The 17242-nt window shown below is 36.4% G+C and overlaps 1 protein-coding gene across 7 annotated transcripts in view; it reads left to right on the top strand.

The window, feature by feature from the left end:
- The window catches only part of WDR7 (WD repeat domain 7), a 429516-nt gene that overhangs the window by 165928 nt on the left and 246346 nt on the right, over positions 1–17242 (top strand). For all 7 annotated transcript variants that reach the window (XM_064294478.1, XM_064294472.1, XM_064294474.1 and 4 more), the window contains one exon: positions 15166–15279. In XM_064294478.1, the coding sequence (XP_064150548.1) occupies positions 15166–15279 (114 nt within the window). The remainder of the gene's footprint in view (positions 1–15165; positions 15280–17242) is intronic.

Raw genomic sequence — 17242 nt, 5'->3', positions numbered from 1 at the left:
AGCCAGCAGCAGTCTTTCTTGAGGCTTGTATGTGGCTATGATTCCGAACAGGTTCCAGTGGGGCTTCCAGACTAAGGTGGACCAGGAAAGAGGCCTGGTGATCGACTTCCAGAAATCAGCCAATGAAAACCCTGTAGATCACAATGGCTTAATCGGTAACCGGTCACGGGAATGGCACAGGACTGGGCAGCCTTTAATTCTGTTATGCATGGGGTCACCCTGACCTGGGGGCTGAGTCAACAGCAGCTAATAACAACAACAACATCTAGTTATCCCAAAAGTACTTAATGTATGTTAAATTTCCATACGTGGTTTCATCTATTTTTTAGGTATCCTGGCTAATTCGTATTTTAAAATTTAGTAGTTCTGTCCCCTTCTCCCACAAGGCTCTCCTTTTTAAGGGTTCTCCTGGCCATTCTTGCTTGTTTGTTTTTCCAAATGAACTTCATAGTCAACTTGTCTAGCTCTAGGAGGGAAAAAAGCCTGGTGACATTTAAATTGAGATTTCGTTTAATTTATACACTAAAACAGGGAGAACTGACATCTTTATAGCGTTAGAGTCCTATCCAAGAATATGGTATGTCTTTTCGTTTGTTCAAGTCTACTTTTATGTGTTTCAGGAGATTTAATATTTTTCTCATATGGTTTTGGACATTTCTTATTAAGTTGTTGCTTAGGTAATTTATTGTTCTTTCATTGCACCTTGTAATGGATTTTTGTTTATTTACATGAATACTATAAATTTTTTTGGTCATATAACCTGATATTATTAAAATTTTTCTTACTCTTTATATATAAATTTTTCCATTGACTTTTTTGGGTTATTCAGCTGTACACAATTATATCATTTGCAAATGATATCAGTTATCGTGACTCTCATTGCTTTCTTCTGTGCGATTGTATTAATACTTCTATCACAGTGTTAAATAGAAATATAAATAAAGCAGAGGAGCCCTAGAGGCACAATGGTTATGTGTTCAGCTGCTAACTGAAAAGTTCTTGGTTTGAACCCACCATTGGCTCCACAGGAGAAAAGACTTGGCGATCTGCTCCTGTAAAGATCAACCCATTGCCATCCAGTCTATTCTGACTCATAGCAACCCTATAGGGCAGAGTAGAACTGCCCCATAGAACTTCCAAGACAGATTGCCATATCTTTCTCCCCCATAGAGGCTGGTGGGTTAGAACCACCAACTTTTGCTTAGCAGCCAAGTACTTAACCACTGTAGCACCAGGGCTCCTTCCCATAAAGATTACAGCCAATGGGGTAGTTCTGCTCTGTCATATAGGGTTGCAATGAGTTGGAATTGACTCAACAGCACACAACAGTGCAACAACAACATGAATAAAGCATGAAGATTTTATTATGTGATTCTTACGATATAATAAGTTTCTGTATTTTGAAGGTAAAATTAAAACTATATCATTTGGCTAATCCACCTAATATTTTTATAACCGGAATCATAGAGGTTATATATCAGTGTAATTCATATAGATATAATTGATCTTCAATACTTTCACCAGTAGGAGAAATTCGTAGGCTGCCTAGGTAGAGAGTGCCACAGAAAGTGATGGCTCTTCCTCAGGCTTTTTGGGAGCTTTGCTATGAGAATATCTTTCTTCTCTACCTCTACTTGAAGGTTTCTTTATTATGCCACCATTTTACATGTCTCTCCCTCCCCACTCAGATGATATCATGACACTGGTGAAATTAATCTAGGTATTTTGCTTTAGAAAATGGAGTACCTTGAAACACAGAAATATATCTACTCGTTATATATTCAAAACTGCAGATTTTAATCTCATTGTTTTTAGAAAACTCAACTGAGATATAAAAATTTCTAAATTTATACCTATGGTTGATTTTACTTGAAGTATGCTAATGTTTCTAGAATTTAAAATTCACGATAGTATTTTACTCTTAAAAATAAGATATGATTATCGAATCTGACCTCTATTATCAAGTTGGCAAAAATATAGCTTTATCTTAGTAATTATGTTGAACGATACATAGGAAGAAGGAAAAATTAATATCTCCTAAATCCAGGTATGGAACCCTGGTGGCACAGGAGTTAACCGTTCGGCTGCTAACCAAAAGGTCGGCAGTTCAAATCCACCAGCCATTCCTTGGAAACCCTATGTGGCAGCTCTGCTCTGTCTTATGGGGCCTTCGTGAGTGGGGATAAACTCGATGGCAGTGGGTTTGGTTTGGGTTTTTCTTAAATCCAGGTACTGTGTAGATGCTTTTACATTTTCTTTAACTTTATTAGAGTAAAATGTGCTTGTGGACAGTCCAGAGAGAAAAACATGGAATGGAAAGAAATTAAAAGGAAATGTCGAAAAATCAAAATCATCCCCTTTTTTTTTTACATTTAAACCGTTTTTTAAAGTAACTTTTTAAATTTTTTGTTGTTGAAAATATACACAACAAAACATACACCAATGCAACAATTTCTACATGTACATTTCATTGACATTGATTACATTCTTTAAGTTAAGAAGCCATTCTTGCCCTCATTTTGTAAATTATTCTCCCTTCATTAATATAAACTCACTGCCCACCTAATGTTCTTATCTAACCTTTCAAGTTGCTGTTGTCAGTTTGATTCCCTGTAGATAGTTCCTTAAAAGAGCACAAGGTTCAAGGCAGATATTATTTACTGGTTAAGCTAGACTACTGTTTTGTTTTAAGAAGACTTCAGGGGATATTTTTGGTTTAAGATTTAAGTATTATTTCAGTTATCCCCAAATTTTTTTACCATAGTTTTATAAGTAGTTCGAAGTGGATTTTTGTTTGTCTGTTTAATTAATGAAAGGGGAAAAAAACCAAACTGCGTGTCTTCCCTTTGCTGGAACTTTAATACTGAATCCTGTAAGGGGATGAAAAATCATCTTGTAGTAGTTTATTGGAGATAAATAGAAGATTGAAAGATGCAGTCCCTAATCAATTGGTTGATTAATTAGTTACACGCAATTTTAAAACACAAATATGATAAAACAGATATAATAGGAAAAGGATGCCATAGGAAAAAAAAAACAGCAGTTAATTCTGATTGAAGATTAAATTCAATTAAATGTTCTGAGTTCAGACTTCTTTATCAGATTGGATATTATTCTTAGAGTACTGTGTCCTTTCATTAGAGTGATAGACTTTCTGTGTCCCTAAAGAAACAACCCTGTCAGTTCAACAGCATAAACTTCCATCAATCTGTTTTAAAACATGCTAGCTAAAACTCAAAGCAGTGTTAGATCATTTAACCAAGTTGTACTGCACACATACTCAGAGCAGGGTACTGGGCTGGATGCTGCAGACTGAAAAAAGAAAAAAGAAAGAGATCCCATTTAGTTCAGTGACCTTCATCTCCGCTTAGATCTTTACAGGTACTTCAAACCTATTGTCTTTTACTTGTAGTTTCTTTCTCCTATTTTTTCTGCTTTTGATATGATCTCTTTTGAATACAATATATCTCACTTCACCTGACTTGGAGGGGATAGCTTTAAGAATCATTAGACTAGAACAGTGGTCCTTAAGCAGGACTGATTTGGGGCCATTTACTCCTGGTAGCCAAAATGGACTGCCAGAAGAACAAACAATCTATCCTGGAAGAAGTACAGCCAAAATGCTCCTTAGAAGTGAAAGTGGCAAGAGTCTATAAAATAGATGTCATACATGGGACATATTATGCTAAAACTTCATTTATGACTACTGCGTATTTCATGTAGAATTGCTTCTGGTAAATAATAAACAATTAAAACAACTTTTTAAGTAAATGTTCTGATTAGTCTATATGTCAAACCACGTTTTCAGTCTTTTTTCCCTTCCCTCCTCTTCCTCGCCCTTGTTGACCAGCTATTTATCACATGGCTGTAGGCACTGGAGAATATGATGACGCACAAGATAATCATGGGTAATCATGGCCACTGTCTTCATGGAGCTTATAATCTATTAGGATGGCAGGTAATCTAATGAGCAATAAAGCAGTGTGGCAAGAGCTGTTACAGACAGAGTGCAGGGCTGTGGGATTGCTCAGCCTGGCCAAGGAAAATGACATTTGAATAGCTGGAAAATAATCATAAAAAAATAGTGCTTGGAAATGACAAGTTTCTTTAATGAGACTTTATTTGTAATGATTCTTTTCCTGGTGCCTCCACCCGCTCTCATCTTGGACAGACTAGGGAAAAAATATAATCTGAGATTGGTTGTTTTATGTAAGCATCTATTTTAGGTTTTGTTTTTATTTGTAGAATGGAGTTATTAAGATGGAAGTTTATATCCTTGTCGCACATTGTAGCGTCTCTGCTTTCTTAGTGTTGAGTGAGCCTCTGGCTTATTCATCTTTTTTTTTTTTTTTATAACTTTGTTTCCAAGTTAATTCTTTAACTTGGCAATGATTGGTGCTTTCTTACCTCTTTGTTAATTCAACTTTGCATCCTCATCTAAACCATTGGTTAGATATGAATAGTCTTTAAAATGAAGTGTGAGATGTAACCAGTGTGGTGTGGCGGTATGACAGTGTGACTCTATAGATACATTGTGCTCATTACGGTGTACAAGTGTATGTATCTTCAGCAGTTTGATGCCACTGTGTCATGTTTCCAGACTGAAGTAAACATAGTTCATATACCTGCTGACTTAGTTTTCTCTGAGGCTTACCATTTTACTTCTTACTTCATATTCTATGTATGAATGTATGTTTACATTTGGGGACATAATTCATATTTCTTGGTGATAATAAAGCCACAGAATCTTCATAAAAACAGGTATAGATCGTAAGTACTGCACTGAGATCTCCTTGGGGTCAAGGTCCGGGGCTTTTTTTTTCTTCTTTTTTTTATTGTACTTTAGATGAAGGTTTACAGTGCAAGCTAGTTTCTCATTAAACAATACACCTATTGTTTTGTGACATAAGTAGGCAACCCCATGACATGTCAATACTCTCCCCTTCTCGACCTTGGATTCCTCGTTACCAGCTTTGCTGCCCTCTCCTGCCTTCTTGTCCTTGCCCCTTGGCTGATGTGCCCCTTCAGTCTTGTTTTGTTTTATGGGCCTGTATAATTTTTAGCTGAAGGGTGAACCTCAGGAGTGACTTCAGTACCGAGCTAAAAGGGTGTCTGGGAGCCATACTCTCGGGGTTTCTCCAGTCTGTGTCAGACCAGTAAGTCTGGTCTTTTTTGTGTGGGTGTGTGATTTAAAATATTGTTGCACATTTTTCTCCAGCTCTGTTTAGGACCCTTTACTGTGATCCCTGTCAGAGCAGTCGGTGGTAGCCAGACATCGTCTAGTTGTGCTGGACTCAGTCTGGTGGAGGCTGTGGTATGTGGTACTTATTTTGTTGAAAACGATGTAGCACCAAGTGCTTAAAAAAAAAAACAAAACGCACTGCCATTGAGTCGATTCTGACTGATAGTGACCCTGTAGGACAGTAGAACTACCCCATAGAGTTTCCAAGGAGCTGGTGCACTCAAACTCCTGACCTTTTGATTAGCAGCCAAGCTCTTAACCACTGCGCCATGAGGGTTCCTTTCTTGTTATCTCTAGAACTGAATATTCTCAAATAATAAAATCAAGGCACATCATGATGTTTATCTAAGTTATTATTGTGAGAAATTTTTGGAATGTCACAAATGCCTTATACTGTGACCTCATTATGTCTATTAGGATAATATTAAAATTAGATTCCTGTGTCTTTATTTTCCTATTACAGTTATTCATTTTGTGTGAAGAGATTAAGAGGTCAAAAACTTTCCTACCCGTGCATGTGTGTGTATATACCCAAAAAAACCCAGTGCTGTCGAGTCAATTCTGACTCATAGCGACCCTATAGGACAGAGTATATATATATCTTTAAAAATAATATGTTTGGCAGCAATACAAGTAATCATGATAGATAGGTTGTTTGAAATATAAATATTTGTGGTAAGATTTTTTTTTGGCTTTATGTAGCCTATTTATAAACAGGTGTTGTAAGATATCCCAAAATGTAGCTCTAAAAAAAAAAGAGGCAAATCACGCTTAATAAAAATTAAAATAAAAAAATACATAAATAATGGGTTCAACAAATCAAACAACAACCAATCCTGTTGCCATGGAATCGGTTCCAACTCTTAGGAACTCCACAGGACAGAGTAGAACTGCCCCATAAGGTTTCCAGAGAGTGGCTGGTAGATTCAAACTGCTGACCTTTTGGTTAGCAGCTTGAGCTCTTAACCACTGTGCCACCAGGGCCCCGGGTTCACCAAATGGAAGCAAAAAAGTGAATAGTGAATATTTTCCTCCAGGTAGTGATATACTTCTAATGGAAAAAAAAAAAAAAAGCAATAAGCGAAAATTAATAATAATAAAACCAAGGGTCATAATAATAAGGATACTAATAGTGCCTTTTATTGAGCACTTACTACATCCCATCATTGCATTTAAATATAATAAATCACCGTCTTACTTTTTATCAGATATACCCAAGGATACAAGGTAGCTTGGCTGGGTTACCAGAAATTATTGCTTTTAACTGGTTGTCTCTCTGGGACTGCTGCTGGTATAGATAAAACTCCCTACCTTCAGAATTGTCTTTAAATAGCTGCATCTGCCTCTACCCAAACTGAATTCCTGAGCTACAATAATAACCAGAAAGTAAAGTGATGGGGTTATCCATATTTATCCCCAAATCTCAGGTATTAAAACCTTCTATTTACTTTTATTGCATCTCTACCAACCCTAGCATTCTTATGGTTGTACCTACCACGTTGACCTATTATTAATCCATCTACCACACTGGAACCAGGGATCTTTCTTCCTGGAATCATCTTCACTTAGTGGCATACCATGGTAAATTCTTATAACCAAAACCTACTGCCATCGAGTCGATTCTGACACCTAACGACCCTATAGGACAGAGTAGAACTGCCCCATAGAGTTTCCAAGGAGCACCTGGGGGATTTGAACTGCCAGCCTCTTGGTTAGCAGCCATAGCACTTAACCCCTGTGCCACTAGGGTTTCCAAATTCTTATATATCTTTCAAAACCCGACTCAAGTATCTCCTTTTTGTGAAGTTGTCTTTGACACGTGTTCTCGTCTTCACCCCATCCCAGAGTTCATTGATTTTTCTCCACGCATACACGGTATTCTCACGTATGTATTTATAAGTCTGTATTTTCCACATAGCTGTAAGTTTCTCTAAGGAGCTGTAGTAGCGCAATTGTTAGGTGCTGCGCTACTAACCTAAAGGCTTAGGCTTGAGCCTACCCAGCAGCTCCACAAGAGAAAGATCTGGCAATCTGCTTCTGTAAAGATTACAGTCAAGAAAATCCTAGGGGGCAGTTCTGTTCTGTCATGTGGGGTTGCTATGAGTCACAGTCAGCTCAACAGCACCCAACAACAACATCAACAGTTTCTCTTGTGCAGGGCCCTTGGATTTTCTTTTTCCCTTCATTTTTAGGCCCTTTGCCTAGCATAACCATCATTCAAAAATGTTAAACAAATGCTCACTCTTTGCCCTTCCCTATGTTTAGAGACCTCACGTTTTATCTGATTCTTGATTTTCTCCTATTTATACTGTTTTATGGAGCTGCAGTGGCACAGTGGTTAAGAGCTACGGCTGCTAACCAAAAGGTCAGCAGTTCAGATACACCAGCTGCTCCTTGGAAACCCTGTGGGACAGTTCTACTCTGTCCTGTAGGGCCACTATAAGTCAGAAACGACTCGATGGCAATAGGTTTGGTTTTTGGTTTATACTCTTAAAAAAATGTGGATCATTGGTTTTCAAGCTTTTTTTTTTTTAACTTATTTTTTTAAGTGACAGTTTCTAAAAGGTATGTGTGTACACACATGTACAGAGTTAGAAGAAAGCTCTGGATGAGGTGGTGGTGGATAGCTTGGAGGTCCCCCTCTCCCTTGTGGTGCTTCTAGAGAACTGGTAGGGCTCCACTTAGCACAGTTTGAAAAGCATTGGGCTCATTGCAACCTTCATTATTGAGTCTCCCCAAGTGTTTCCTCACATTCCTGTAAAAGAGATCTTTCTATAACACAAATCAAATTATTTCTCCTACTCATATTTCCTTAATGACTCCTCATGACCTCACCTCACAATGTGAGCTTCTAGGAAGTTCAAGGCTATGTCTTTTTCATCTTTATATCTCCAATTACCTGTTTTAAGTTTTGTTACATAATAGCCTGATAATAAGATAATGAGGGAACTTCATATGGTTTCATGTCTCTGTCATTACAGTTGCTTTGTTTTTACTCATATGGGCAATACTGGCCTCTCTTATTTAAATCTGCCCCATCCTTCAGGCCCAGTCAACATCTTAACTTTCTTATTATAAGCTGTCCTTGGCTGCAGAGGCCTTCATCAGTTTCCCTTTCTTTGAATTATAAAGTAACTTGTTGTTTTTTAAACAATGACAATGTATTTCATGTACGTAGGTATTTAGTGCACTGTATTGGTGTAACCTGTATTGGTGTAACCTCTTCCTGGGTAATTTTAGTGAAAAATGAAAATCCATAAAGGGTTTCAAATGTACCTTCTTATCCAGGAGAACACGCTTTGAACAGGTATACAATTCTGGTTGTAATTTGGATTTCTAAATCAGCCAAAAGTTAAAATTTAAGTTGATGCTTGAGTATGGTGGTGTCAAGACAGATTTGCTTTGTCTCACAACACTTTGTAGGTTGAACAATAAATCTTTGTTTCATTTGTGTCTTCTGAAACCAAAATTGGTATTGCGTCAGCTCGTAACGTGCAAATCAAACAGAAATCTCTGAAAAAGTGCATCCAATGAATTAAAAGTATTAGATGTGGTTTTTACCATGTCTCACTTTCAGGCTTTTTTTGCGGGGGGGGGAGAAGAATGGTAAAGCTTTATAGTCTCATATTAATATTCTGTGAATATAGGGCACTTCCTAGCTGTGTTTTCTATTCCTTGTATATGTCTCAGTAAATAAATTCCCCTTGTTACTTTCAGAATTGTTTATGATTACATTGTATATGAGAAGCCATTTTCAAAAAAGAGAAGAAATCAGATGCTAGTTAGGAAAAAGTATATTCTGTTTCTTTAAAATAAAGATGAAAATTCATTTCACCAAGTGATTAATAAATTCTTAAGATTTATTCAGGCTGGAGGATATTTTATTTTCAATAATTATATTTTTATTTCTCTAATTGCTTTTAATTGGCCTTTAATAAACTAACTTGTCTTCGGTAAATTGAAATGATCTCTATTCAAATCCAGGGTAAATACCTTCAACATTTCTTACAGAAGGCTTTTCTAGCAGACAACTTCTATAGTGTTACATTTTATATATTTGATATTATTGCAGAAGGATAAGTGGATACTGTGTCTTTAATGGAAAGCAAAAGGTTATCTTTCTCTGGCCTTTGTGTGTATGTGCTGATGTGGATGGAGGCAGCCAGACAGGCAATGTGTGCAGAGAGACTCGGGAACTGGCTGTGGATCGATAGGAGTGGTGTGAAGTGAATTAATGTGGGGCAGGCAGTCTGTCTGTCATAAGGATCGCGGGGAACGGGGGCCGCGTTGGTCAGTCACTGCAGAGATCTGCGTCCAATAAATTCAAGCCTTCTGCCTGAAAAGAAACTATAGATATCCACATAAACCGCCTCCTTATTGTTAAGTTTTACTTTATTCAAGGTGCATGTGCATATCCAATGGTTTCATCTCGTATGTTTTAATGAGACCACTGGAAACCTACAGTGGTGAGCAACTGATGAAATAAAAATACCTGCTCTTCTTTAGATTTAGATCCATTTTTCAGTCTCAGTAGAAACCTGTATTACTATGAGAATGAGAAGTAGAATTTTTGTTAGTATTTATAAATATGTTGATGTGTTTTTTCCTGAACCATAACAATGTTGTTTATTACTTCCACCTAACCTTCAATAAAATAACAAAGTGATAGTGAGCTGAAATGGTTTTATATTCCAGTGTTGGTTAAAGTTGCTGTATTTTAAATGTTACTGTATTAACTTTTAGTATTTAATCTTTGATTAAGTTAATCACATGACACTGAAGTCTTCTGAGTTCATATTATTTATCATTTCTCGTACATTATTAGCCAATAGGAATAAAACGGTTATAAAGACAATTTACAGGCCTTTGAAGATAAATTTTAGAATCACGTATCTGATTTTACTGGTGGGGAGAGGCAGGTATAGTTTTATTCCATTGATTTAAAAAACTGCATTTCATTATTTACATCGTTTCAACTGTTTTCTAAAGCAATTAAAAAATATTGCATACAAATGGGAACGTTTCCTGTATCTGGGTCTTTCACAATGAAGAGTGATCTAAGTATTTAGAAATCTGGATGGCATGAAGATCAATAATATTCTTCCTCATTGTCTGTTTCTCACTTCTGTTTCTCATCACTACATTCCCTTCACCATTTTGCTGTCATGTCCAAGCTTAGACCCGTTTTCTGCTCCATTCCATAACTTCCTCTGTTAACTCCTTATTCACAGAATAGATAGCTGCCATAGCATCAACTCAGCAACAACAGAACAAAACGTTGCCTGGTCCTGTGTCATCCTCAGGATTGCTGGCAAGTTTCAAGTCCATCATTGCAGCTGTTTTGCCCATTTATCTCACTGAGGGCCTCCCTTGCCCACTCTGGCCCTCTGCTTCACCAATCATGATGTCCTCCTCCAGCGATTGATCCTTCCTGCGAAGTGTCCAAATTGAGTCAGATGGTATCCTGTTGTGAACCATAAGGTTTTCATTGACTAATTTCTGGAAGGAGATCTCCCCACCTTTCTTCCTAGAATGTCTTAGTCTATAAGCTTTGCTGAAACCTGTCCATCATTGGTGATCCTGTTGGTTTTATAGCAAACAGTATCACAGCAACATGAAAGCCACCACAGTATGACAATCTGACAGACAGGAAATGGATTCACAGCATAGAACCCCCTAATAGGGACCTACTGGCTTGTGTGTTGTTATAATGCTGAACTGGTTTCAGCAGAGCTTCCAGACTAAGACAGAGTTGGAAGAAAGGGCTGGCCATCTACTTCTGAAAATCAACCAATGAAAACTCTGTGGATCAAAATAGTCCACTTTGCAACTGATTCTGAGGATGACACAGGACCGAGCAGTATTTTGTTACATTGTGCAAGAGGTTGCCGTAGGTCAGGAGCCGATTTGATAGCAGGTAACAGCAACATTGTCTGACATACTGTCCACTCATTTTTTATTTTGAGAAGGCTGGGCTTGGGGACTCACTGGTATTTTAAGTGTCTCACATCTTTCTGTTAATTTGTTGTATTATTATCTCCTTTCCCAAAGCACGCTTACTGTTATTTTCAAGTATATTTAAATAACATAATTTGTGTCATGGGATTCAACGTATTCAGTTCTACTCAAGATGTATTTATTGAACTTTTATGAGATGTTCATCACTTTGCCAGATATCATGAAGATACATAGAGTGTAAATAAGTATGGTTAGATTTTACAATGCGGTTTGACAAACCCACTCCCATACATCAAGCACATGAGATAAAAGCAAAATATCACCATATAATTAATTGACAACATTTATAGTCTTAATCATCAGTATGAAGAAACTGACTTTTCCATTTAAGTGTTTTCTAAGTGGACTTTACTTCATGTCTCCTGGGAGAAGTTCATCTTCTTAGATAGTGAGGAAGTGATTTTTATACTTTGGAGAGTTTAGGCTTTTTGTATCAGGAAGAAAGTAAAACGATTTTTTTCTAGTCTCTGTGTTTCATTGAAAATAGCATTGTGTTCTCGCTTCTTGTTAGTGACAATGATGCACAACTTTCTACTGTACTTTTTTTTTTAAGTTAGGTTTATTGAGGTATAATGTATATACTATATTAAAATTCACCCTTTTTTAGTAGACAGCTCTATGAGTTTTGGTCAAATGTGTATAAGTATATACCCACCATCATAATCAAGATACAGATAATTATTGCCATTCTGTAAAATCTCTCATGCCTCTTTGTAGTCAGTCCTGTTACCAAATCCCTGGCGCCTGGCAACCACTAATTTGATTTCTGCCACTATAGTTTTGCCTTTTCTAGAAAGTCTACCTATTATCATGAGGTAGCATGTAACTGAATACTGTGGAGACTAGAAATAGCCAAGTTATTGCTTGAAATTAAAAAAAAAATTTTTTTTGTATTCATTATTTTGCAGGTAATGGTTAACATGTTTAGAAGGATTAAATAATGATATAACTACTTTTTAAACATACTGTAGAGTTTAAAAGGTGAAAACGAAATCATCCCATCATTTCCTTAGGACAAGCTGTAAAAATTAGTTTTAAATGATCTGTGCCATTTGGATTCTAGAGTTGAGTGTAGTAATTTGGTCTTTGCATTCTCACTGTCTCTTACTTTTTCTGTCTGCCAACAAAGGTGAGGATTCTTAGGTAGTTTGTTGTCATCACAACTCCCATTTTAACTGGAGTTGGGACATTTAGCTGATCCTAAGTTCAATCCCTGTTCCTGAATTTAGTAGCTGTATTATGTTGAGCAATTATGTAACCTCTCTGATAAAATGAGGTAAATGTAAATAGATTTGTAGACATTGTTATGACATAAATACCAGCTTTATTGTTTATGAATCCTCTGATTTTACAGGAAAGGAAAATACTAATAATAACAGTTGTTGCTACTCAAGCTTGTTTCTTAATATATTTTCTCCTTTTCTCTGATTATTTTCAAAATTATCTCGTGTCAAGGAAAGAGGATTGAGAGATTTCAAGAATTTATATTTTGATTCAATAATATGAAATAAAACCTTTGATTTTGTATTTAAACAATAAGTCTCCATTTAGGAAAGGGACGTTTACCTTCTTATCTCCTGTTTTATGATTATTTTACTCCTAAACCAAACCCAAAACAGACCTACTGCCATCAAGTTGATCCTGACTCATAGCGACCCTACAGGTTAGAGTAGAGCTGTCCCATAGGGTTTCCAAGGCTGTAATTTTTATGGAAGCAGACTGCCACATCTTTGTCCCACAGAGCAGCCAGTGGGTTCGAACTACTGACCTTTGGGGTTAACAGCCAAGTGCTTAACCACTGAGCCACCAAGGCTACATTTTACTCCTAAACCAAAAAAAAAAAAAAGCAAGCCTGTCGCTGTCGAGTTGATTCCAACTCATAGTGACCCTACAGGACAGAGCAAAACTGACCCATAGGGTTTCTAAGGAGTGGCTGGTAGGTTTGAAATGCCGACCTTTTAATTAGCAGCCTAACTCTTAACCACTATGACACTAGGGCTCATTTTACTCCTAGTTATCTTTAATTAAGTAATTAATACTATTTTTCTAATAATTTCTCTCCTTTATTTTAAAATTGTATTTTGTAAACCCAAGAAATAAAAACATTTCTGTAAAGGGATGACTTTGTTATTTTGCATTCATCAAAGATCATTGATTTAGCTTTGTTTATTTTTTTGTTAGAGCGATTTTGAACAGGTGCTGGTAGTAAGTTGGTGGTTTTCTTCCCCCGATTTAAATCATTGGGGCTTGGAGCTGCGTGCTCTTAGGTCTAATTCTGGGCCATTAATAGTGGTTAATTACTAAAATTCTTCCTCTCCTGATGTGTTGATAAACCTGAGGCAGCAAGTTTGAATTTGATGTGGAAATGTTTAATATACCTTGAAAGAAAAGAAGTTCTTGAATATTTGTAGTTTTGGGTTTTTTAAATATTTCAATACATCCCACATATGCAGTTATTGAACTAGTTATTAAGATTTGATTAGAAGGTTCAACTCGTAATTTCTAACAGTGAGATTTAAATATACCTGATTCAGCAATACCTGTTGATAATCGCATGAATAATATTGATACAACCTACTACCCATTGCCAAATTAGAAATAATATGGTAGATACAAATCGTTGTTGTTAGTTGCCATCGAGTCGCTTCCAACTCATGACAACCCACATGTTGCAGACTAGATCTGCTCCATACGGTTTTCAGGGTCGTGACCCCTCAGAAGCAGATCGCCAGGCCTGTCTTCCAAGACACCTTTGGGTGGATTCAGACCACCAACCTTTTGGATAGTAGTTGAGTGCAAACCATTTGCGCCACCTAGGGACAGCAAAATATATCACCAAAGATGGGAAGAGAGGTATGTAAGGAAAAGATATTTGCATAATCAGCGAGTTCTCAGGTGATTTACAGAACAGAAGCATTGGACTCTGGTCTAGTCCACCTGTCTGCTTTCAGCGAGGTCCTTTCAGTGTGATAATTTTCTAACCTTATATCTAATTCTTTTATAGAGGTGGGTGTTGTACCGTTTTGGGGCAATACATTTCAGGTCTCTTATTAAACCTTACTTAGAGGGTCAGGGAAAAAGAGAAAGACCCTCAACAATATGGATTGACACAATGGCCGCAACAATGGGCTCAAACACAGCAACAATTGTGAGGATGCCACAGGACTAGGCAGTGTTTCGTTCTATTGTACACAAAGTTGCTGTGAGCCGGAACCAACTTGACAGTACCTAACAACAACAACTTAAACCAAGGGCATAAATCCCTCTTTTTTGTCATCTTTCCTCCCAATCTCCAATTTATAAACAAACTAATATTTTAAAAAGAATTAAACTTTTAAAGCAGCGCTTCACTTACTAGTTTTTTTCCCTCACTCTTTGTAGCATAACCAAAAAGCCAAAACCACAGCCGTGGAGTCAATTCTGACTCATAGCGACCCTATAGGACAGAGTAGAACTGCCCAATAGATTTTCCAAGGAGCGCCTAGCGGATTCAAACTGCCGACCTCTTGGTTAGCAGCCGTAGCACTTAACCACTATGCCACCAGGGTTTCCCTTTGTAGCATAATTATGTCTAAATCAGCTAAAGTAACTGTAGCAAAAACATGGAAAGAAATCAAGTAAAAATGTAATTTACTTCGGCATCCTTTGTTTTTCCCAGATCTTGCTTAGAAGTAAGTACAGTCTATAGCCATGTAAATATATAATTATAAAACATAATGCACATGTTAGTATTTTGTTCATTAGTTTGTGACTCTTCATAATTTTTGTGAAAATATATATATATGGACAAATATCTATTCATATATTTTAAATGATTCGTATCTAGTAAATAAATGATAGCTTTAAAAGTTTTTGGTCCAATTTTAACTTTTTAGAACTAAACCTGTACTTTCCATTTTTTTTAGCTGGAGTCACAGCAGAAGCCATTCAGACTATCACCACTGCTCCTGACATCTCAGGGACAGAAACCAAAGTCCAGGAGGAAGAACATGACCTTGTTGATGATGACATCACTACTGGTAAGCACGAACGTCTTTAACAGAAATTTGATAGAGCTCTGTTCAGTCCTGTCAAATGTTTTTTAGGTCAGTTACACTGGGAGTAAACATGTTGCTGGAAAGGATGGAAACTTGTATTGATGGTATGTTTAATTTGATGAGACTCTTTAGTGTCCTTTTTGATCTCCAGATGGAAAAAAGTGGAAGTGTATATTTGGTTCAGGTTTACTCACTGTCACTATAACAATGAACCTGTGATCTGTGTACTTCATTTTCTACAGACCTTCTAATTCAGAGGCTCGGGTCACTATAAAGCCTTGAAACATATAAGGGAATATACACATTATGTTATGAAAGATTTTCCAATTATAGAGCACACTGAAGAATACCAAAGTTGTGCAAGCAGTATTTGTAATATAGGCTGTATAAGGAAACTTAGACATTCTTTATACCTTTACCACAGAAATGAATGCTGCCTTCTAAAATTACTTAAATTGTTTGTAATAAATACAAAACATAGATATGTTCTTATCTGTATTATCAAGTGTGTAAATAAAGTTAACACACACAATATATATCTTATATATATATATATATATTTATATGTATTTGCTTTTTTAGCTTATGTTTTTACAGACTTAATCCAGTTTTAATTACTGGATACCCAGAGGTTCAGCTGCAGATTCTTTGAATGCACAGAGGATAAAAACTACCTAATATACCTAACTGATAAACTTGTTTTTGGTATAGATGGTTAAAATGTAAAATCTGACCATATATAATTAACATGAAGCAACAAATATTAACTTAAAGGAAATAATTTCAGAGGAAGCTTGCCAAGAAAATGGTAAAATTTTCAACAAAGATTAAAAGAACAAAAAAGAAATTAAAAGAAGGTTTTCTTTTTCTTTTAAAGCTCTGTGTGGTGGGTTTTTAAAGCTCTATATACGTATTATACTGTTTTGTGTTTGTGTGTTATAATAATTTAAAACTTAAAGAAGAGTTCAGATTTACATGTCTTTGTTAGCTGCTGTTGAGTTGGCCCTGACTCGTGGTGACCCCATACCATCCACAATTCATAGACTTCACTTAAGAACTAAAAGAATTGCTACTGCATTTGCTTATAAATGTAAAGTCATAATAGTCTGTCGATGTAATACGGAACCTGCCGGGAGCCATTTGCCATTGGTTTATTATAATCTGATATCAGCATAGTTCAGCTGAGCGTTACCTAACCACTGTTACCACCTAAATGCCTTTAATATTTTTCCACTGGGAAAAAATTGAGGGAGCCAGCTTTCTCCCTTGAAAATTTGCAAAGTCTATGTTAAAAAAAACCTAATTCAAACTACATGACACTTTGCAAATGGCAAAGCTATAGATCCAGTAAGAAGACCAGTGGCTACCAGGTGTTCAGAGCAGCTACCAGAGGGGGAGGGGGAAAGGATAAAAAAATGAAGTGCAGGGATTTTTAGGATGGTGAAACTATTCTGTGTGGACACATGACATTATGCATTTATCAAAATCTATAGAACTATACAATACAAAAAATGCACTCTAATGTGAACTGCAAACTTTAGTTAATGACAACATATTAATGTAATAACTTTGGAACCCTTTGCATTTTCTGCTTGAAATTTCTGTAAGCCTAAAAGTGCTCTGAAAAATAAAGTCTATTAAATAAGACAAACAAAAAACAAAACCTATAGCCTTATGACCCTGTTGCAAATTAGTTGTCCAACTTGGGAGCATTTGGTTTTCAGTAAAAATGAGATGATGGTGGTGGCTACTATTTGGTACTTTTTTAATTCTTTTAAATTTATCAGCTCATTGATGAGAAAGCAGTCACCCAATTTAAGTATAAATATAAACGATTTCAGAAACTTCCAACATTTCTGAAAGTCATTTAGTCCTTCACAATTATGGAATTTTTTTCAGTAGCTATTAAAGAAAATCTATTTCATTTACAGATTTTTTTTACAAC

This window comes from Loxodonta africana, chromosome 11 (assembly GCF_030014295.1).
Source record: "Loxodonta africana isolate mLoxAfr1 chromosome 11, mLoxAfr1.hap2, whole genome shotgun sequence".
Taxonomy (NCBI): domain Eukaryota; kingdom Metazoa; phylum Chordata; class Mammalia; order Proboscidea; family Elephantidae; genus Loxodonta; species Loxodonta africana.
Note: the sequence above shows the minus strand (reverse complement) of the source record. Positions and strands in the feature narration are given on the sequence as shown.